At 41.7% G+C, this 15,232-nt stretch overlaps 1 protein-coding gene across 1 annotated transcript; it reads right to left on the minus strand.

Moving 5' to 3' along the window:
* Nucleotides 1–12,292: 12,292 nt before the first annotated feature.
* On the minus strand, nt 12,293–13,933 carry LOC128715403 (uncharacterized). Its single transcript, XM_053810296.1, has one exon. It carries the CDS (start codon nt 13,931–13,933, stop codon nt 12,293–12,295), a length of 1,641 nt encoding a protein of 546 aa, XP_053666271.1.
* Between the last annotated feature and the right edge of the window lie 1,299 nt (nt 13,934–15,232).

Genomic DNA, 15,232 nt, shown 5'->3' on the forward strand with positions numbered 1-15,232 from the left:
CCTTCATCATTCAATTAGGACAAGGTTTTTGTTGGTTTGTTTTGTTATTGTTAGAAGAGATAACAATTCCCACCAGGGTGAGGGACGTGTTTTTTTTTATACCATTGAGGTAAATGAACAGCTGTGTGTAGCTGAATTCCTTATACCTTATACGGTTGTCTCTGTTTTATTAAATTATAATTCATACTTTAGTAATAACGTCGCATTCTCGGCATTCATTTTTACAAGTGGAATCGAACGTGGGTAAAATGAGAAGAAAATAAATTATTTTCATTCGTAAAAAAAAACAAATTACTGTAATAATGTTGAGAAAGAAGTGTGCAGCAAATGTGCTGGCGAAGACGAATAAACATCCGGTCCGAATCGTGACAAAAATCGTGTTGTGGTTTATATTTTTAACGCACGGTGAAATGTATAATATCACCAAAGCAGCATTGTAGCGCAAAGCAACTCTAAAGATCGTCTAGAGCCGTCTAAAACCAACCATTGTTGTGAAGAAGAGGTTACCCAGCGTGCAATAAGCGTTATACGTTAGTCGAAGAACCCAATTGTACAAAATTGTACACAAAAACACCATTTCTACAACTATTCACACCCCCGATCGCCCAGAGACTTTAGATTTGCATAAAATTGGCCCACGGCGAACCTGTGATTCCGTTTAGGTTTAGCGTTTCTATTTTTACGATTGAAATTTCCGGCTACAAAGAAACAAGTTTACCCTTGTCTCCGTTTATCCATATGTAGCATATCTGCAATACAGCCTTCAAACATTTCAAAATCTCTTACTGTCGAAATTCACCCCATGCTGCTCTATCGAGATATTAGAACAAGAACTGCAACAAGCAAGTAACGCAAATAATATAAACCTCAGGCGCAATTAGAACAAATTTTAATCGCTTACAAGTTGCAAAAGCACATCCAATCGAATACAAGACAGTATACGCTTCACACCAGAATAGCTGCATGCTAGGAATGGAGCAATGAACGCTACAACCGTGCGTTTGATTTGGTTCAAGTTTGCAACAGAAGACGATGTACAGACACATGCATAGCATATACGGAAAAGAATAATACCATCCAATAGATACGAAGTAAAACAGAAGAAAACGTTAAAAACAACCAATCAAAATTCAGACAACTTTGGACTTTCTCGGCAATCCGCTCGGTTTTGCGAACGATCTTTCGGAGGGATTCTCCGGACTGCTGCTAGAAGGGTCCATCTCATCGCTGGTGAAAAACGTCACGCACGGTATCTCCAACTCGACCGCCAAGCTGACGGAAACCATCTCCGACGGGCTCGGGAAGGTTGTGTTTGACGACGAGCATGTGGAAACACGCCAACGTATACTGGACGTGTCCGGTGGCAGTGGTAGTGGAACGACCGGCGATCATCTGGTGGCCGGTTTCCGAGGCTTCACGTTCGGGTTGCTGGGCGGTGTGACGAGCATCGTGAAGCACACGTACCAGGGTACGGCATCGGACGGTTTGTCCGGGTTCATAACCGGGCTCGGAAAGGGTTTGGTCGGTACGGTAACGAAGCCCGTTATCGGTGTGCTGGATCTGGCCTCCGAGACGGCGAATGCGGTGCGCGAACAGAGCAAAGGCTCGAACCGCATCCTGCCGGAGCGAAAACGCCCACCGCGCACGGTGACCGGTGCTCCCGGTGGACTGTTGCCACCGTACTCATACCTCCAAAGCAACGGCCAGCAGTACCTGTTCCTGATCAACAAGCGCAACTTTGCCGAACAGTTTATGGCGTACGAACCGTGCCTGCTCGATACGAAGGACTCGAAGATGCGCCTACTGGTGTCGGCCGAAAATGTGTGGGGCTTTTCGAAGAACGACGAAACGACGATGATCGTGTTCAACTATCCGATGAGCGAGATCATCTCCTGTCAACCGCTAACGGTGCAACCGCAGGAGCAGCAAGCTTCCCATGGATCGGGCCGTTCGAGTGGTGGTACCCGTAAACCCGTAACCTACATCGAGTTCTGTCTATCGCTCCCGTCGAAATCATCGCTCACTCCCAGCGCACCGGAAATGGTGAAAAGGCCGCGTGTGCGCTGCCAAAATGAGGAGATTGCCAAAAAGATTTGCTACCATGTAAGTTGGAATGTTTCCCGACGCTGCTTTGCTTATGTGTAACGTATTTTTTGTTCTTTTCTTCGTTTCAGGTAAATTTTGCAAAGTGTATCTACGATGAACGAGAACAAACCCTGAACATCAATACTGTGATCGAATAGTGGCGCAAAAGGAATGCACACGCGCGTTTGTGCTAGCCGCTGTTTTTATTTCAGATCCAAAGCAATCCATAATCAAAAATATCTGCTAAACAAAAATCCTCTACTCTCTTTCAATTGCCTTTCCTTTGTTTGCTTTTGTGCTGTTACAGCATGTGAAACTTCTGCGTGATCGAAATCGAGCAGAGGCTCACCTAGTTGATTTTTCCGTTTCCCTTCATCATTCAATTAGGACAAGGTTTTTGTTGGTTTGTTTTGTTATTGTTAGGAGAGATAACAATTCCCACCAGGGTGAGGGACGTGTTTTTTTATACCATTGAGGTAAATGAACAGCTGTGTGTAGCTGAATTCCTTATACCTTGTACGGTTGTCTCTGTTTTATTAAATTATAATTCATACTTTAGTGCTAACGTCGCATTCTCGGCATTCATTTTTACAAGTGGAATCGAACGTGGGTAAAATGAGAAGAAAATAAATTATTTTCATTCGTAAAAAAAAACAAATTACTGTAATAATGTTGAGAAAGAAGTGTGCAGCAAATGTGCTGGCGAAGACGAATAAACATCCGGTCCGAATCGTGACAAAAATCGTGTTGTGGTTTATATTTTTAACGCACGGTGAAATGTATAATATCACCAAAGCAGCATTGTAGCGCAAAGCAACTCTAAAGATCGTCTAGAGCCGTCTAAAACCAACCATTGTTGTGAAGAAGAGGTTACCCAGCGTGCAATAAGCGTTATACGTTAGTCGAAGAACCCAATTGTACAAAATTGTACACAAAAACACCATTTCTACAACTATTCACACCCCCGATCGCCCAGAGACTTTAGATTTGCATAAAATTGGCCCACGGCGAACCTGTGATTCCGTTTAGGTTTAGCGTTTCTATTTTTACGATTGAAATTTCCGGCTACAAAGAAACAAGTTTACCCTTGTCTCCGTTTATCCATATGTAGCATATCTGCAATACAGCCTTCAAACATTTCAAAATCTCTTACTGTCGAAATTCACCCCATGCTGCTCTATCGAGATATTAGAACAAGAACTGCAACAAGCAAGTAACGCAAATAATATAAACCTCAGGCGCAATTAGAACAAATTTTAATCGCTTACAAGTTGCAAAAGCACATCCAATCGAATACAAGACAGTATACGCTTCACACCAGAATAGCTGCATGCTAGGAATGGAGCAATGAACGCTACAACCGTGCGTTTGATTTGGTTCAAGTTTGCACCAGAAGACGATGTACAGACACATGCATAGCATATACGGAAAAGAATAATACCATCCAATAGATACGAAGTAAAACAGAAGAAAACGTTAAAAACAACCAATCAAAATTCAGACAAACAAAAGCATTCGGTAGCCAGGAATGTGGCCTAATGGAAATTACCATCAAAATTTGTTCTCAGTAGTCGCTTTCACGGGCGGTAACTGTCATAGTTGAATGTCGTACCAACCATTAAGTCTAGTATTCTCTTAGGGACTCTGTCCCTCCCAGTGGCGATAGAAATTTGGAAAACTACACTTAATCTCGTCCAGCGTGCACCCCTTTTTTAATTCTTTATACAATTGCATCAGGCAAACTTGCAAACTTCTTGTCCTGTGTAGCCAGTCTGGCACTCAGTAGCATGGCCGTTGCTAGAAAACAATAACATGGAACACAGAAATATAAATAGACTATGCAGAATTACCAAAAGGACTGTTTAGACAGCAACGCGATCTTCGCTGCGCTTAGCCAACGCGTACGAATCGTAATCCACGTACACGCTCTATCCTTTTTCCGCTACCGCTTAAGCTGACCGAGTTCAACGCATCATTCAGCCAATGAAAAAGTCTTTCTTCGAACTCCATCGTGTACGCCTCGTGTCGGTGAGAAAAGGTTATTAAAAACAGTGTTTTAATATTACAACAGAGCTTCATCCGCATAAACACTAATTCTGGCTAACTTTATGTATCTCCTTAATTTTCCTGAAGTTATTCTAAGTTACTAACAACTGTCCTTATCTTTGTACAATCTATCCTTCTCTATCCTTTGTCAATATACAACTACCAATCGCTATCAACCTAACAGATACAAACAAACATCTGTTTAACTACAACTTTAATGTAAACCTAATCCTCGTAATATTTTCCGATGATACTATTTCCGTAACGTAGGTGCCATTTTAACTCATAATTATTATTATAAACTTTTTTATTGCGCTTAGTTTGTCGTGGAGATGGTATTTTATTCCAGTACTACTATTACTATACCAGTAATAAGATAAACTCTACTACGAAAGCTCCACGATGGAGACGCCTAATTCATTATAATTGGTAATTAAACAAGAAATCGAATAGCATCGATGGAGACGCCTAATCTATTATGGTAGGTGATTGTTAAACAAAGAAATGTACAAAATTCGGTAAGTTGTGGCTTAGAAAAATAAACAGACTGGAACGAAATCGAAATAAGAGCTAATTGTACGAAATTTATGTTGTTCATTAGAATGAAACATCCCAAATTACTTAACATTTGGTCATTACCATCAAAAACTTGTCGGTAATGATCAAACAGTTGGCTATGACGAAATATTTGGTTTCAATTTTTTAATTTACCATCCCGTGATACAAATCAGCTGATGCTAACATTATTTTTTCGGGGCTATTGTAGGTGGCCTTGACCATCGCGACCTACTCGGCCGCCGTTATGGCCGAATTATATCATTCAATCTGTCATGGTCTTTAGACAAATCACCCATGTACAACATATACAACACGCTGCAAACAAATGTTCGCGCCCCCATCCACCACAGATAAAAGATTAACATAAAAAAGAACAGTTGAGATGAAGGGATTTTAAAATAGACACCCATGTACTTCATCTTATTCTTCCTATTTACTCAGATGCTCAAATACTGTATGTTTGAAGATGGTGATGAAGAAAAGAACACGTCACAGCTTCAACCACAGACGCTTGGCCAACCCAGGCTTTTATTTTCGCATAGATCGTTGTATGAGAAATGTAAAAAAAAAATCCATCCAGCAGACAGATCTTTCCAGATCCTATCTCGCCCAGTTTGCACCCCTTTTTATATCTTTACACTGGCTGCTCTACGCTTCGGGCTACCCGGAGGCCTAGCCCTCTTGAGGTTGTTGTTGTCGATAAAGAAGAATTAGCTCTACGCTTGTTTGTTCTTCCTGTCCTGTTCAGTCAGTCTTGCACTCAGCAGCATGGCCGATGCTAGAAAACAATAGCACGGAAAACACAGAAATATTAATAGACTGCAAATGCAGAATTACCAAAAGGCCTGTCTATAAACATTAGGCAGTGACGCGATGCTGTGTTTCGCCGATGTGTACGAATTATAATCCACATACGCCTACACTCTCTATCCTTTTTTCCGCTACCCCTTGCAAACCGAGATCGGCTCTTCTTTCTTTTGACTACAGACCGCGTTTAGCATATGACGCGTCGGTGGCGAGGCGGTGTCCTATTCGTCTGTATTTCAACTATATGTGGGCAACCATTTCGTCAATAACACAGCCTACCTTCGAACTCCGCCGTGTACGTCTCGTATCAGCGAGAAAAGGGATTATTTTATTATTATTTTAAATAAAGTTTACAATCTTGCAATAGAGCTGCTACCGCATAAACAAACGTTTTAGCTATGTGATCATGAGATGCTCACGTTCAAAAGTGTTAAAAAAAAAGTTGTCCAAGGAAAGACAAATTTCCTACGTTGTTGGAGCTTCTTGGTATTACCCGTTGAGGAGGAGCGTTCTCAAGTCTTCTAGTGATGCGTAGTACATTGTACAGTGTTGTTCGCTATATGTGCGCGTGCCATGTGATCGCGTGCAGATATCCGTCCCACGCACACTGCATACGATCGCCATTTTACCCATGTACAAGCGCTTGTTTTGGTAAAGTACCGGGCGCCTCCAGTCTGCTGTAGCGAAAGTGTCTAGTGTGTGACAATGAGCAGCTGAAGACCTCTCTCACTCTGCTCATCTGTGTGAGTGAGTGAGCATAACTCTCTCACTCTCTCTCTCTCTCTCTCACTCTCTTTCTCTCTCATGTCATAGTCATAGCCTCACTAAATCAGAGGCAGTTGACGACATCACCTCATTTCTCAGCTCATTCTATTGAGTATTTTATAGGAGTGAGTTCCTATTGAGTGTAGGAACAAATACAATGGACGTTGCAGGCGTATGACACGATCGATGTTTTTTTTATGGATTCTGTTTTGGGATAAGAACGGAGATTCTTCAGGTTTCTTTAATTTCTCATTTACATCTTTTCTTAATTTTTTTGTTGCTGTTTTTTTCTCTACAATTTCCTCTCTCATATAATGTATTGTAATACAAGTACGCATACTAATCTTAAAAAGAAATATTTAATTCACTAACACCACCATACCTTGTACTATAAAAGGTGCTCTAGCATCTGCACGAGATCATTCTCGATCGTGAAATAATAAAGGTAACATCCCTAGAACATCACATCTCATTTATATTTACTGTTTTATTCTCTACATGTGCGTTCGGCTTTTTCACTGTGGGAGTTTACATCGAACAGATCACATCAAGCCAGCTAGAGAAGCAGCACGGTTGAGTTCACGGTTTACACGGTTTCCACGGTGTTTTCATCCGTTTGCGGCACTATATTTAATGCTACATTCACCGTAGGTCAACGATAGTGTTTTAATCCAATTATGCCCATGTGTAACATTAAGTGCACGATCATTTCGATCGCGGGGAAAAAGTGAGAGAGACGGGACATCGTTATTAATGATGGGGAAGTTTTTATCGCACCTTTGGACGGATGCAGTTCGGGTCGATCAACGATTTCGGTATATGTAAGAAAGTAGAACCAACTTCAATTAGTGTTGAAAGGTGAGCTTTGTTGCAGTTAAGTTTGGGCGATATTGTGCAGTTCAGTGAGTTCTGGCCGGATCCGGGACACAGGCTGGTGTAGATGGGTGGAGGCGCCCAGTACTGCACAGCAAATCCCCGCAGTACGCCTCAGCACGCAGATATTTATGATTTATAGCGTTCTCTTTGTCTTTATGCAATATTGTATGATCGTGTGCTGTGTGCGTGCAGTAGAGATTTCCGCGATGAAGAAACACAACGTTCCCGTAGAAAACAGGCAAAACAGCAACAGCAGTCCCCTACATCACTCATGATCGAGCGCTCTTTGTACACACGAGCAAGCACTCTTTCTTTTGATTTGTGCTTAAGTTGATTTCGTTGCGTAATACAACACTTGTTATTCAACTCATGACTGAAAATTATGAGCTGATCGTTGCCGTAAACAGTTGTAACTCATGCGACAAAATAAATACGTGAGTTGTGTTACGATAGTGAGTAGTGAGTGAGTGATTATAATATTTGTGTGTAGGTTCAGTCACAAAAGAGATATCTTTCGCGTTTTCACATCTCATCTCATAAGCTTTTATGACGTCTTATAGAGCTTTTAACGACGCCACAAGGAAGCAGTTGAACAACTTCGCCATAGTGAAAATGCCTCTTCTCTCGGAAGGCATCGCATTATAGAGCTAAAAATAGAGCAAGAAAACCCGAAGAGAGAAAAAGAGCTCGAGTCGAGTTTTTACTTTGGGCTAAACCTTTAGTAGGAACGGGAATTGTACATCTGTTATGGCGTGTACAGATCGGACTCTGCACCAAAGCGGCTAAACGTTGTTATATCTGATGGCTAGCTAATATCCGCACAAGTTCCACACTGCGATTTCATCGCCTTTCCCTTGAATGTTGAATAAAAACTAACCGAAACATTTCTTTCTATTCCCATTTACAGGTTCTAATGACCAAAAATGCAGATCCTTACAGGCCCTTCAGTTAATACTATTCGATATGCTTGTGTACTGGAGGTCAAAGACTCCGTTTCAGCCGAAATAATCCAAAAAATTAAAACAGAATTAATAGATACGGAATCGCAGGACGATAGAATAACCATGAAAAAGGAGCGTCCACTGACATGGTAACTACAGTCGTTTCCCTAGATACGCGGATAATGCGTGCTTAGTACTCAATAGATATTGAGCAAAAGTTTAAAAAAAATATTTCGGCAATTGGATTACAAATTTGTATGTTTTTGGCAACAGTTAAAATTAGACAAACTAGAAATTGGAAACCCACGCCCGATTCTTAATGCACTGTGGATTTAGAAAATTGGCGCGAAATCGAAACCCGCGGAAACTTGGGAAAAGAACTATTCATTTCGAAATGAAACGAAGATCATTCATCGCTCATTTTTTATCTACTTCCAGTGACAACATAACTAAATTACATATCAACGGACAAAGAACGGTCAATTCAGAGAATAACTGCCAGTACGTGAAACGTACGTTTAACCGTATTTTCACTGCATCTGTTGATAATTATCAAGTGCCAGGCACCGATGTAGTACTCAACCGTGGCCAATCCATCCTTGCTGTATGGCAAAAGCTTAGTATCGTAAATTTATACATGCTGCCCGACGCGTCCATTGGTTCAATGGTTAGGTGGGGTACGGTTATGTCGCCGAAACTTGTTCACGGTATTGACCAAAGCTTAATGATTCTTATGCTATGCTTCCACTTGGTCTTCATTTTTCCCTATTATTACCGCAAATCACCAGTGAAGTTCGTTGCTCTCGCGGTTTCAATGTGGGCATTAAAAATCATTCTGCGTGCGTACTTTAAATGGTATTTCGATAATAATTATTGGCATAGAAAAATAATTCCTTTGTTTTTATATGCTTTTGCGCTCACTTACGTTCTATACTGGATGGAGACGCTTCCGTACAGCGGCACATTTATGGTTCCACTTTTATGTTACGAGGCTTGCCGATTGTTAGTGATGATAGTTGCCACCAATAAGAACAAGCGTAAGATGATCATAATTAATTCGATAAAGAAACATCTACGTTTGCCCATGCTTGCGTTCCTTCTACGTAACAACGAACTGTTCCACCAAGAGGCTACCGCACAAATATTCGGGTGGAAGTTTGTAGGAAGCGGCTTAGATACTGTCTATCGGTTGACGAGGTACTATTTACCGCCATGGTGTTGGAAATGTTGGGCAAGTATTCGTTTATCTCTGTTCATCATTATAACACTAGTTGTAGCCTACTTTAATAACTTATTATTTGCTGTTTTAGTCTTTTAAGTGTAGCATCCAGACAAACCGTGAGTATTTTGATGAACAGGATAATAATGAGATTGAATTTATGGACGAGGACAACCGGTTGGTCTATCTGAATCGCAGTCTAGTGGCCATGGAGGGTTACTACGTCGAAGGTTATTATATCGATTTATGTTGTCAATGTGTTTTCATACTGATCCTGGCTTGCAAAAATGCCACGTTGTGGAAATGGGTCATTTTACGCATCTTCACGGAGATTCTGTTCAACTTTGTAAATGTATATATATCCAAGACTGCTATTGTTCTGTAAATCGAGGTGAAAATCCGTGTTGATTTCGCAACATTCAACACGAGATGTTTTTTTTATATTTGATTTCTTGTTGCATTTTGGTTTTAGAATTTGGAAATATTTCATCATTTACTATTGAACCTTTCATTCCTTCATCGAGGTTGCGGAGAATACGTCAATTTTTTTTTTGAAGCTGCAATTTCCAAACTTATAAAGAACTGTGCAATCGGCATTTCACTGTACCGCGTTCACGCGGATTAGATATTGGAAGACAGCGGCTAAACATATTTACACAACCAGGTAGTATATAGCTGTGGAAGAAAAAACATGAGACGTTAGTGAAATGTTAATATCGTTTACTGTTTGTGTTTGTGTTGTTGTTACTGTGTTACTCAATTCCAATCTGTACTTAATTATTTGTGTTTTTATTATTTTTCTCCTATGGCGTAGCTATAAATAAAATGAGAGCAAAGAAAAGTTTTAGAGCAAAGCTGACTGAACGCAAATAAAAGACAAACCCATGACAATGGACCGAATGGAGAGCGCAACAATAGAATAGGAAAATTTAACAGCAAAACAGGGATTTATGGACTGAAAAATATGGCATTGAATATGCGCGCTTCATTCCGTGATAAACTAACATCATACGAAAACTTGTTTGTATATCCATGGCACGGGGATAGCACCGAACCATTGAGACAAGCTGTGATTTATCTTCTATTCTTTGAACCATCCAGTAGTATGTGAGATACGTAAATATACACCAGAAATATGTTTAAAATCGACAATGCTCTCTATTCCATTTTCCGCAACAAACACCAGTAATTAGAATTAGCCAACACGAGATATAGTGCACGGACGAACCGAACATCTTGTTTCCCAGTGTTTGTAAAACACCCAAATGGGTTGGCAAAGTATTTCTACACAACATTCGTTGCTCCGTTGTGAGCACTAGAATATTAAGGGAATATTGTTGCATTTGGGAATGCCCAGTAGTGCGTTTATTATCGGAACCGGTCCCACGCGATAGAACCGTTTATAAGACCTCATATGGACCGTTCTTCCGTGGCAAGGACTGACTCTCAGGCTATGTGGAAAAAAAGTCTATGCGATCAGGTCGTTTTAGCAACAAAAAATCTTTACATGTTAGCAAATATTGTGTTACTATTAAAATATGGATTATGTATTACGTTCGTTTAATGTTTGCACAATAAAATTACAAATCGAACCCCCGCAAATTCGAATCGAAGCGTAGTCGTAAAAATTCGTAGTCGAGTGGGGCTCCACTACACGATCAACCGAAATATGGGCATGGTAAATGCTTTCCATGAAGCACCGCCATTTTGTTCGAGCCAATGTAATGGGTGCTATGATTGGACTTCCAATGGTTATTTTTATCCGTTATGGCCGTCATCGATCATATTTCACTGCAAGTATAATCAAGTAGCAGGTTGCTGATTGGTGAGAGCTGTGGTAATGTGTGATCTCACTCACTCTCCTGTACTTTTCTCATTCCATGCACGATCCACTATCGCACGATTTGTAGTTCGCGCAGGTGCACGGACCGTTCTCGCGGAATGGTGCGGTTGCATTTACTCGCATTTCATCATTATTGCCGGCCGGGTGTAGTGTGTTCAAGTTACCCTTCCATGACTAGGACCTGGAGTATGGATGAAGTGTGTGATCATTGCGATTTTGGGTAGTGAATTGCAGACAGTCTCCAATTCAAACACTGAGTGTTGTAGGGAAACATTCTGGTACATGGGTGATCTATACTATCAATTATTATACAATTATTTATGTTTGTCTGTACCTCTTACTCTTGTTGATGTGTTGTGCCTCATAATTTTTGAATGTTTAGATGATGGGTGCAGGCGAACACTCTCAAATGATCCAGCGTGAAACCCAGTAGCACGTGGAGAACTACACACGACTGAGGTGGCAGAGACAGACTTGCATCGTTGCGACGATCTCGCGGTAAAAGATGAGTTCTGCTTCCTTGATATCATCGTAACTTTGGATAACAATTTAAGCAATGAAATCCGAAAGCGCATTATCATGGGACATTTACTTACTAGGGGTTCCACAAACTTTTACGGTCTAGAAGATTCCACCAAAACACGAAATCACTTTTTATTTATGGTAATTTGTAATTACCTATTTGATCGGTTTATTGTTTGATTTGAGAGAACAATTCCACGTAAAGACATACATAATCAATTAATATAAATGAAGCACTACCCTTCACGGTCTGAGAAACACCTTTCCTGCCGGAACCTGGACTTGGCATTTGATTGCAAATCACTTAGTAAACCATCCTTCCTGGAATGGAATGCATGTTTCGCTTTCAATTAGTGATTCCAAAGAGATTCTGTTTCGCTGACCAGAACCTAGACCGTGCAGCGCAGACAGCAATTCATTTGACTTTAAGAAAAATCGGAAAGTCATTTAAGCGTATGATTGAACAATAGTATTTGTTATACAAAGTTTGATTATATTATATATAATAGCATAATTATACTTTTCATTTCGGTTAACACAACGGTGGATAACGGAATAAAACCAGTTATTACTCACACTCCTAATACATTTTAAAAAATCCGTCATGTTCCAAGTTCCTACCTAGCTAAATCAGTCTCCTCCTCCTAGGTTTCTGGATTCGGTCAAATAATCTATAGCGTCATGCATGTGGTAAAGGAAGTACTGCAAGGAAGTATAGTCACTGTATCTAAGGTAGTCCTTTAGTTCGTTCGGAACATTAATCGATTGTAGCCGGTCGAGGAATGTGGCACTTTTTCGTGCCCTTAGCGCTACATCCATCCCGTTCCACACGGTTTCGCGCACAACGTCGCGTGCCAAGCGCTTCAGTGTGAACACATGCATCTGTGGCACACTGAAGCACTTGATCCTTTTCCACGTGCCAAACAGATGCATAAACCACTGAAACAACCGGTTTCCCTTCGGCCCGCCCGGCATGGTTTCGGGACACATGAACAGTGTGGTGCAGTACTTCAGTAGGGGGAATACTAGATCCGGCCGCATTAGCTGCTCTTCATCATTAAGTAAAATCTCGACGATGCCATCCGCCCCATTGTTGCCGTACATGCTCATCATACAGTCGATGATTGGCTGGTATGCCACGAGCTGCTGTCTACTGCTCATCAACGGTTTGTCGATCATTAGATGTTTGGTCAGGAAGGCAACCTGTACGCTCGACTGTATGGCACTGCGAATGCATTCCAGCTGTATTGACTGTGCGAATGTTGCGAAATCCTGCAACAGTTGCTTCGCATTTGTGGCGACCTTTTCATCCTCCACTTGAATGACGCTTCTAAACAATTCTTCCATCTCACCGCCCACCTCGGAAACTATCTCTTTCAGAAATGGTTCACGCAGAATGGCATCCAGTTCCTTCCTCTCCTTGGATACCGGTCCACATTCGCACAGCACGAACAGTGGTAGAAATTTGAAGCACTTTGTCAGCCTGTCGTACAAGGAAAGGATCTCCTCACGCGTTTCCCACTTGCGTTCGGTTTCGATGAAGTATTCAATCAACGACGTGGAGGAATAACTCAGCACGGCCGGTTTCAGTATGTCATCCACATTATACCGCACACCACCGTCACCGGCGTTTGGGTTCGGTTGCCCAAGATTGTAGAGAATTTCGAAACAAGCAATTTTCTGCTCCGTAGCATATGCGGCCCGTACGGCGAATACATCCAACAGCGTGAACCCATCTTCCTCGTCCGCGACAAAGGGCACTTCCACATTGGCAGCATCTAGCAAGCATTGCAACATTTCCCCATTGCCCGTCACGATGGCAACTATGTACAACGGAGATGAAGAGTCCCTCAGCAGCACATCGTTGACTTTCACCCCGTGCGCAATCAGCTCCCTGGCGAGATCGATACGATTTTGAAGCACAGCAAAATGCAGCGGTGCAATCGATTCGTTTGCATCCACGGTCGCATTCGTTTCCTTTTCTAACTGCAAAAGATAGATGATGATCTCAACGGCAGCCGATTGTTCGCAAGCAAGCGTCAACGGTGTTAAACCGTCGAAATTTTGTGCGGCCACGTCCGGATTAAAACGTTCGGTGATCAGTTTTACCACGTCCAGGTTTTGACTGTTAACCGCATGGTGTAATATGGTCCATCGATTACAGTCAATTTGCTGCCCAATGTCGGCACTCGGCTTCCCATTGTCCAGTAGTTTGTGCAGCTTAGTAACGTCTCCCTCTTTAACAGCTGACCAAATATCCGAGTCGCTCATTGTAGGTCCAGACGAGCTGTTGAAGCAAGAGGGAAAAAACCAAATTATAGCCCTCCTCTAGTAGCACACTGCGGAATACATTTTAAAGTACCCAAAGCACCAAGTTTGGCTAAGATAAATTCCACTTTTCACATCAGATGCTGGAGAATTATGTGGGCGGGTGTGTGAGTTTGCGACGCTGCGATTTTTCCCTACATTCCTTTGTTCTGTTTATTTACTGCTGTGACAGCACAATCTGTCAATTGTTTTTTGACGTTTCGGATGGATTACGCAAAATTATGTTTGGGCCACGATCTTTCGGGAGAGATCCGATAAAAATCTTCAATAAAATTAACTCAACATTGTAGCATATTTTATTAAATAAACGCTTCATTATCAAGATAATTATCAGAAGTACATTTTCCATTCCTGTTAGTGTTTTTTTTGCCTTCTTTCGGCCCAAAGAACAATCTACTCCAACCCCGGAACGGAACAAGCGTTCCCAGTCCATCACTAGCATCTTTCTTGCCCATATTTTCGCAATTGTGGTTTCCCAGTAAAAAAATCGCTCCCGTATCGAATTTGCACAGATCAGAAACTACTGCAGCACATTTTGCGGTGAAATAGTACGGTAATGTTTATCACCGTACAGTTCGCAGTAACATAAAGCATAAAGTGTACCTTTCCATCGGTGTGCAAGTGTTGAGCAGAAGTGGTGCACCGTTCAGGTGATGTCGTGGTGCTGCTTCCTCGTCTGACGTCGTACGTTTTTCTGCTTCTTACGCACGGCAGCTAGTCGTAAAGCAAAGGAAAGAAGCAAAAGTGGAACGGAAAAGTATTTGCACGGTGCAGTTTAGCGCAGTACGGGGTCCGGATATGTCCCCGGGGGATGCTATGTTCCAAGTCATCTGTGGCGATTGAGTGAAACCGACAGCGACCATTGGGTGAAGTTGCAAGAAGTATTGTACACACCGAAACCGTGCGTGAATGTGTGATTAGATGTTTGTTCCGACACCAAGTTACCAGTGCGTGTGCTCCCAATGAATTGGTGATTGAAAATCAAAAAAGAAGGTGCGTAGGATCACGGGGTGTAAGCAATCAACCCAGAAAAAAACACCCAGACTTCAAGAAGGGTTTACTTGGCCTCCAAAAAAATGCTGGCTGTCAATTTTTGACTAAACGCACCAAGCAACACCCAGAGTTCCTACTGCGTATGTGGTCTTTTGTGTGTGGTTTTCACTGCTCTTGGTATTGCACACTGTCAGCATTTATTTTCTTCTACATGCTAGATCAAATTTAACCCAAGCAGACAACCAACAA

This window comes from Anopheles marshallii, chromosome 3 (assembly GCF_943734725.1).
Source record: "Anopheles marshallii chromosome 3, idAnoMarsDA_429_01, whole genome shotgun sequence".
NCBI classification, from domain to species: Eukaryota; Metazoa; Arthropoda; class Insecta; order Diptera; family Culicidae; genus Anopheles; species Anopheles marshallii.

What these genes read in the sequence shown, in the direction of transcription:
- LOC128715403 (XM_053810296.1), bottom strand. Translation starts at nt 13,933, where the DNA reads ATGAGCGACTCGGATATTTGGTCAGCTGTTAAAGAGGGAGACGTTACT.